At 36.9% G+C, this 8,811-nt stretch overlaps 1 protein-coding gene across 1 annotated transcript; it reads right to left on the bottom strand.

Annotated features, from left to right (window-relative positions):
• Positions 1-5,792: 5,792 nt before the first annotated feature.
• On the bottom strand, positions 5,793-8,054 carry LOC147623787 (uncharacterized). Its single transcript, XM_086820891.1, has one exon. The coding sequence runs from the start codon at positions 7,944-7,946 to the stop codon at positions 5,907-5,909; it is 2,040 nt and encodes a 679-aa protein (XP_086677017.1). The 5' UTR covers positions 7,947-8,054; the 3' UTR covers positions 5,793-5,906.
• Between the last annotated feature and the right edge of the window lie 757 nt (positions 8,055-8,811).

Raw genomic sequence — 8,811 nt, 5'->3', positions numbered from 1 at the left:
GGTTTTTCCTTTAGTATTTTGGCTTTGGTAGGATAGCCAATGATTTCGGTATTTTGGTCGTGATATTTACTAAGAGATATTTTTGTATTTTGCTAACTGCCCACTTTTTTTATTCATGGGCATGGACCTATTAATTTGGTTACATATGTGAATTAGTCCTTGGGGATTTATATGTATTTTTCTTTAGTGACTTAGATAGGAAAGATTTATTTAAGCTTCTGGTAAAATCAACTCCTATTTTATGTAAAGAGCGTGCAACTATTTTTGGCATGTGGGCTATTTTTGTTGATAAAGACATAAATACCCAAGAACTGGGAGGATGTCGACAGGGAGATTGCACTTAATAGTGTGTTGAAGGTGATGTCTATTCTATCTCATGCATTTATTTTATTTTATGCTCAATCTTGTGAATTGGGTTTAGTTCTATGGTTTAGATCTTGATGCATATGTGAGTTTTGATTTATTTTTTCAAAAAGTATTTGAGGTCTTGTGTTAGTGGAATTACAACATAGGCCCTACTTGGATTTGAAGAATAGGAGGAAGCTCACAAAATTCCAAAGGGTAAAGTAGTCAAAGACTTAAGAACTCATGGACAAAAGCTTGGAAGGGTTATGGGAGACAAAAGCTTGGAAGGGTTATGGGAGTTTTTTGAGCCATTGGATGAAAATATAGATGTAGGGCTATGGTTTAATGTCAACGTTTAATCAAAAACCACCTCCCAAAGTGGCGAAGTCAATAAAACAGTGCAATGAAATTGTGTCGTTAAAACCGCCTCACAGACAGCGGAAAGGCATCCACGCCTTCCTCTTACAAAACCACCTTTCTCAATCTTCAACCCTTTCAAGATCTGTCTGTATAAATAAAATCAGCAGGTCAAGAGGAGTATTACCCTATTTTTAGAATTATTTTGTATGATGTATGCTCTAAATGGAAGGTGGGAAAATTTTCCATAAATCAATTGAGGAAAAAAGCACATACTGTTTGATTACAATAAAGAAAATCATGGGATTAAGACTTAAAGCAAGAGAGTAGCATAAGTTTTTTATATGATTTTATAAAGGAAATCACAAATTTCCACTCTTCCTTCCACTGGATGGCGACGGTTTGCGAACAATGAAATTCAGCGCTATGTTTTTTTTTCTTTTCCTATAACTGCGTGCTGCTGTGGTTGTTTAGGCATGAATAAGCTTGAATTTAAGCTTTCAAAAGCTTTGTTATTATAAAACTTTAATTTTTAGAGTTAAAAAAAAGAAAAGAAAAGAAAAGCCTTGTGTGTTGGGGGCCGGTTTGTTTGTTAGAAGTTTCAGATTAAAAGCTTTACAAAAATAAAAATAAAAAGAGACTTGGGCTTCGATATAATTTTTCTAAAGCTTTAGATTCAAGCTTGTTCAAGCTTTAAAATTTATTAAGTTATTGAAAAAGAAAGAAAGGAGGTAAGTAAGCCTTGTTCTATGTTTTAAAACTAGCTGCCTCCTGGGTTTTATCTTTTCTTTATTTTTGTCCTCTCTAGGTGTTTTCAAGCGCGTTTAATTTTGACCAAATCAAGTCAAATTAGTTAAGGTTAAAGCATAGCTATTCTTAGTTATTATTAAATCTACCTTCTAGAGTTATTAATTTTAAAAAGCCTTGTTTATTTAAACTATTTCAAAATATTTTATTCTTGCTTGAAGTATGTTAATTGGAAAATTATGACCATAAGGTTGTTTTCTTCAAGTTTGAGGGACACCTGCCTATAAATACCTTATAAAGATACTTATACAAGATTCAGTGAAAATATGCCATAAATTTTGTCCATTGCTAGAAAGAATAACATGTACAAATTTATTTCTTTTGGCCTAGTTTGTATTAGAGATAATAGAAGATGTGTCAGAAATTCTCATCCTGTCCTCTTTGTGTACTTGTGAGTATGCATGGAATTCCACTAGCATAAATGGATGATCATAACTCCTTCCTTGAAAGGTGGTAAAAACCCAAGTCCTACCTATTTTAGAGACCTTCTTTATGGCCTTAAGAGATCACATATGACCTTTCCCTAGTAATTTCTTTTGACATTAACTCGCCTAAGGCTTGAACTTAAAAAAAAGATTGATTCCTAAGAGAGAGTTTCAGTGAAATAGATAAACCCATGTTTTCATTCAGTATATTCATGTTTATACTCTGCGTCAATTTTGAATGTATTGAAAGTCAATTAGTCTCTTATTAGTCTATTGTTTATTTACAATCTAACATCCAATTAAACAACTCCCAAACGAGACCAAAAATAGTTATAAAACACTTCACCAAACAAAAAGTGTAGATCCCCATGAATTCTCTATTCTAAAAATTGGGAAGTTTTGACTGCTAATTTTTTTGGTATCTATAGCATTATGACCTGGGCATCTCCTCATGACCCCTATCCACCTTCGGATCTCCTACAAGTCATAGCAAAGTGTAGCCATCTAGCCTATTTATTTGAATGGAATGACACTCTATTTCAACAATTACTGTGGATCTTCAATAAACAAAAAGATGACAAATGGTCGAAGATTTGGACACGTGACCATGAAGAATGTTTTGTCATAATGCCCATTGGAAACATAAGATTTTATGCTCTGAACATCCATTTTTGTCAAATCATGGAACACATAAACATCATTAAGAGATATAGCATAGAGGATGACTCATCAATATCTAATGAGAAATTTATTACTTGACTTCATTACCTTAAAACCAAGTTACCACCTGGAAAAGTAATTGTACCTGATCACATCCGCATTACTAGAGGAATGTAAAGTTATTATTAAACTTATTATAGTTATTGTTTTTATCAATTTAAAATTTCATTTTTCTTTAACAGCAAACAAATTTTCAACTCAAGGTAAGTTTCTCCAACTTTGATACTAATAGTTAGTTTATATTTTATTTTTATGATGTCAAGTTTCTCATAAATTATTGTTTCTAGTATTGCAATAACAAGTTCTTATCTACTTTCACAAACAACTGATGACAAAAATCTCAAGCAAGAGGGTATCATCACCAATACACTATTAAATGATGGAGGTATATGTTGATTTCATTTCTCACAAACGGTTCACTTTCTTTTTGCATTTATTTTTATCATTTCTACTATCTACACACCTAAACAATAAACCCTAGCAAATCATACATTTAGCATTAAGATTAAATCAAATTGGAGAAAAAAACTGAAGAACTATTTCATTTCTCAAGTAAGAATAGATTTTAGCATGCATACTGTAAATATTTTTACACTTTAGGTATTAATTACTAATATTTAAATTAAGAATCTAAATTTAATTAAGTAAATTTAAGATAAAGAAAATTTGTTTTGGAATTTAAGTTTCAAATGGAATTGGCCACTCCATCTCAAACTTCTATTTTGAAGAAGTAATATGTGGAGTTATTATGGTGGTATGGGACATCAGATTCATTTCATATACTTACACTAGACACATTTATGTCTTCTATCTTTTACCATCAAATTCATTTCATATACTTACACTAGACACATTTATGTCTTCTATCTTTTACCATCTTATAAACATATGTGGAATGCGCCTTTGTGGTATGGGACACTTAGACTTGTTTCACATATGCTCATTTCATTAGTTCATTGCATATATGCATTGTGTTGATCAAGTTTTTCCTAGTGGTTTTTTCGCGCCTATCTTGACCTTATCCAATCTTGGTTTCAAACACAAGGCAGTTGATATGAGATCATTGAGAAAAGTTGCTATCCTAGGCAGGAGGGATATTTACGGTTTGTCCTTTCATTCCTTTGTAGAATTGGGAGATACCTATTACCACTATGTTTACAGTAGCATAGCACTTGAGTGATTCCGAATATTCCATGTGTAGGACATATGAGTTTAGGAATGGCTGGAACTAAGTGTTACATTTAATGCTTATGTGCGGTTATGTAATTTTAGTAGGTGTTGCTAATGTGTAATGTGTTTTAATGGACAACTTGTAGGTTGGTGAGATTGACGAACTTTATGCTTGTAAGCTGGTATGGCTAGGATATGATGGCAGTGATTTGGTGTGAGAAATTACCGGGAAGGTTTTCCCTTTAGTATTTTGGCTTTGGCGGGATAGCCAATGATTTTGGTATTTTAGTCGTGATATTTCCTAAGAGATAATTTTGATTTTTGCTAGCTGCCACTTTTTTAATACATGGGCGTGGACCTAATAATTTGGTTGCATGTGAATTAGTCCCTAGGGGTTTATATGTATTTTTTTTTTCCTAAGAGATAATTTTGATTTTTGCTAGCTGCCACTTTTTTAATATATGGGCGTGGATCTAATAATTTGGTTGCATGTGAATTAGTCCCTAGGGGTTTATATGTATTTTTTTTTTAGTGATTTAGATAAGAAGGATTTATTTAAGCTTTTGGTATAAAAGCAACACCTATTTTATGTAAAGGGCAAGCCCATGCAAGAGCATGCAACTTTTTTGGCATGTGAGCTATTGTTGTTAATAAAGACATAAAAATCCAAGAAGTAAGAGGATGCCGACACTTCTTGGGAGGGGGGGAGGGGGGAGATTTTACCCAATAGTGTGTTGAAGGCAATGTCTATTCTATTCCTTGTTTTTTGAAGTTGATGCATTTGATGCCTAGATATAAGGTCTCCTATCTTCTTTCCAAACTAGTGGATTCCTTGTTTTCTAAACTAATGCCTTTGATGCCTAGATGTAAGGTGTCTTATATTCTTACCAAGATTTCTTGGGCCAGATGCTTCTTCTGATTCTTTGTCCTATAATATCATCGGGAGTAAATCACTTTCTTCATTGGTTTGTATGGTCAATTGCTACCAATGGTTATTTTTGGTGATTGTTCTACCATGTGGAGAATGAATGATGTGGCTTATGTTTTCTTGATACTCCCTTCATCCTTTTACGGGGGAAAACTCAACTCCTTAGCTACATGTATGTCAAAGGTGATCTTTTACTGCTTGAGATATGGATTTTACATGGCTTGTTGGTGATCTAGGCCTACATATATTCATCTATGTGGGATTATAGGTACAATATATATAGGATATTTGAAGAAAACGTATATGGTGAGTTTAGTGAATATGCACACCATAGAAGAAAACTTCTATGGCATGCATGCTTGTAGTGTTATCGTCGACATAATGTTATAGGTACAATGTTGCATGAAAATTAGGGAAAGATGCAATGTACACATATAGGAGATTTGAAGCAAACTTCTATTGTAAGTTAGTGGATATGTACCATAGAGGTGCCACATAAAAAGGCCACAGGAAAGCATTAATGATAACGAAGTGAGAACAAGATGGGTCTAAGTTGCTTTCACGTCAATGTGCCAATGCGGCAATAGAACAATTATTCGTTTCAAGGATCCCAAATTATGGAAAATTAAGAATCCACTTCACATAAACAAGGGTTGAGACTATGTGCTGATGAGCACTACCTACTTGAAACTTGCTTGAATGTTAACATGACAAATTTGTTTGTAGTGGTTAATGAACTGCTCAGTCTCATAACATGCCAACACACTGTTCAACTTGTATCAAAGAAAATATACCAAAGAAAAACATGAAAGAAATTGTAGAAAATCCTTGCAAAAGCAAAAAAAAAAAAGAAAAAAGAAAAAAGAAAAAAAAACTTGAGTGACACGAGGGGAAAGGGTCTAAACTATATATTAGGGTGTGAAGGGCCTTAACATAAACCACCACCAAGCCCCACTCAGCTACCCACCATCACCACCACCACCACCACCACCTCCGCCCGCGCCGCCCCACCAAAACTCACATACGCACGCACACCAATGAGTTACCCACATCCCCTCACACACACACGCACGCAGAAGTACTCGTTTCACCAATAAGTTGCTGGCTATAGCTACGTCTCGTTACAAAGAATGACAAGCACCAAAGGCCATATATCATGAAGGATGATCAGCAGTGCACATCTGTTCAATGCGCAGCCAGGCCATGGCGAGCACGGAGTCATTCTCCTGGCTCACTGGCTGCAGAAGCTCGCAGCAGAGGTCATAGAAGAACTGGTCCACCACCCTTTTGAATTGCCCACAAGACAAATCTTCATAGCTCTCCACAAAGTCCTCCAAGTCCAGCAAGTCCTGCACCAGATCCTCCCCCCCTAGCCCTATCATCTCCACCACCATCTCTTGAAAATTCATGCATGCCATTTCCCCCTGCATAATCAATCCCTTGCGTTTGCCCTCACTTGAGGATGTTGAGCTGTATATTGATAATGGGCTCATCATTGCTGCTTTGCCCAGCGCATCCCTTGACTTAATTATGTAGGAGTTAATTGAATCCTCTGATAATCTCTCTTCATCTGCTAGTTCATCCTCTTGCAATAGCATCTCTCTCTGCCTATAGTGCATTTTTGCAGCATTCTCTAATACCTCATCATCTGCTAATAGAATACCTCTCTTCCTATAGTGTATTAAAGCATTCTCTACTTCCTCATCATCTGCTACATCACCTTCTTGGATTAGAAAAGGCTCATTTGATAGCAGAGGGATATTGCATTCTCTCCTTTTTGCATTCAAAGGGCTTTTCCTGCCATTGTCTTGCTGCCCATTATAGTGCAGACTTTCTCTTCCACTAGCTCCCATTTCATCATATGCTCTTTCACCTTCCAGTAAGAAGAAGCCCTGGTCAGATAACAATGGTGAGATGGGTTCTCCCCTTCCAACAAGCAATGAGCTTTCCCTAGATCTGAGTTCTGCATTGTGAAGGCTTACCCTTGCTTTTTCTTGCATTTCACCTTCTTGTAATGAGAAGGCTTGATTTGGTAACAAAGGTGAATTGGGTTCTCTCCTTTTGGGGCTTAATGGGATTTTTCTGCTGGTGGGTTCCTTATAGTTATGAAGAGTTGCTCTTCTTGCTTCATCGACCTCCACTGCTGATTCATCTTCTTGTAACAACAGCAAGGCTTGATTAGATAACAAAGAAGAGTTGGGTTCTATTGTTTTCTCCATTAATGGGCTCTTTCTGCTAGTGGGCTCTCTTCTTTTCTCCATTAGTGGGCTTTTCATACTATTGAGTTCTCTGCGCTCCTCCATTAGTGGGCTCTTTCTGCTAGTGGGCTCTCTTCTTTTCTCCATTAGTGGGCTTTTCCTACTATTAAGTTCTCTGCCCTCCTCCATCAGTGGGCTTTTTCTGCTAGTGGGCTCTCTTTTTCTCTCCATTAGTGGGCTTTTCCTACCATTAAACTCTTTGCCCTGCTCCATCAGTGGGCTCTTTCTACTATTGGGTTGTCTTCCCTTCTCCATTACTGGGGTTTTTCTACCATTGGGTTCTCTTCTTTTCTCCATCAGTGGGCTTTTTCTACTATTGGGTTCCCTACCTTTGCCTCTTTTCTGCTCTACAATACCACTTGAGGTTGAAGGCGAGGACACCTTACCATATTGGGAAGCCCTCAAGTCTTCAGATATGACTTTGCATTCTGATCCATCTGTGTCATCATTGTCAGAATTCACAGGAGCTGCAAAGGCAGCCCCTCCTTCTATAGAGATCTGAGCACCTCTTGCTGCATAGAACTCATATGATAACAGTGGACCTTTCTCTTTGGTCCAGCCATCCGGTGTTATGCTGCCATGAGGTCCCATTACTGCATGCTCATGTGATAATGCTGGTATCCTCATATTGGGATAACCCATGACATCGTTGAGATCACCATGAGAAGAGACTGTCAATGCATCAGCCGAATCTAGCAGTGGGTAGTTGTTATTGCCTTCTGTATTGCTAGTGCTGTCAACTGCCCCATATGAAGATGGGTTATCATCTTCTGTGCTTCTCCCAAGAGATGTGTTTTCTGAAGCCATGAGAGAGTATAAAGAGTGTTTTGAACCTGCTCCTGAATTGGGCACTTTGTTTCGTGCAAATTTTTCATCGTTATCCCCTTTTCTGTAAGATCTCCTGAGAAATTTGGAAGGGTCCGGGAGCCAACTCATAATGTAAGTGTCTAAAAGTGCAGATGGAGCAGGAGCAATCTTTCTCTATAAAGAGCTAGATGTGAAAAAATGCAGTTCACAATATAGAGAGAGCATGAGAACTATGCAGTTTCTGAACCACATGACTGTGTGTGTGTGTGTGAGAGAGAGAGAGAGAGAGAGATGCAATACCTATAATTGCAAACGTGTTGCCATCCAAAAGTAAACGCAGCTCGCTTGCACGATCCACCACCCTCTGGCGACGTGCATGCTGATCGTCAACACAAATTATTAAAAACCTAAAGCTCTTTGACCTAAACAAACGTTATACACTTAATCTTTATGTCTACAGATTATTCTATACTTATGCCTTTTGATCTCAACCATATTTTAAAGAAGCTCAAGTGACTCTCGTAACGTTGGTGTCCACCATCTTCATGCTTTACATCCAAGAAAGGAAGCTAACATAAATTTTTGCACACAAGGATTAATCTTCAAAAAGAAATTCAACCTCCGATTCGGTATTTGTTATACCCACTGTGCTTATAGCTTGTATATAGTCCATGTGTTCTTTTGTCCTCCCTTGCACAAAGTTTAATATTGATCTTCCTTGATATGGTACAATGTCAAAGTGAGTCCACATCTCCAATGTAATAAGTTTAGTAATCTTTCATTCATTTGTGCATTGTTTGGAATAATACTACACCACACTTACATTGTGAGTTCATCATATACATAATTCTTCCATCTAAAGTGTTGAGATTTGTGGTGCCATTGAGCACAGGGTAAGGGCAAGGCATGAGTAAACGACTAGGGTGAAGAGCATGTAGCCACATCACACTTGGATATTATCCCACATGAGCACATGTACGCATAAGAGGTGTAC

The sequence above is a fragment of the Cibotium barometz genome, chromosome 26, assembly GCF_041138505.1.
Source record: "Cibotium barometz isolate CiBa-2024 chromosome 26, ASM4113850v1, whole genome shotgun sequence".
Taxonomy (NCBI): domain Eukaryota; kingdom Viridiplantae; phylum Streptophyta; class Polypodiopsida; order Cyatheales; family Cibotiaceae; genus Cibotium; species Cibotium barometz.
Note: the sequence above shows the minus strand (reverse complement) of the source record. Positions and strands in the feature narration are given on the sequence as shown.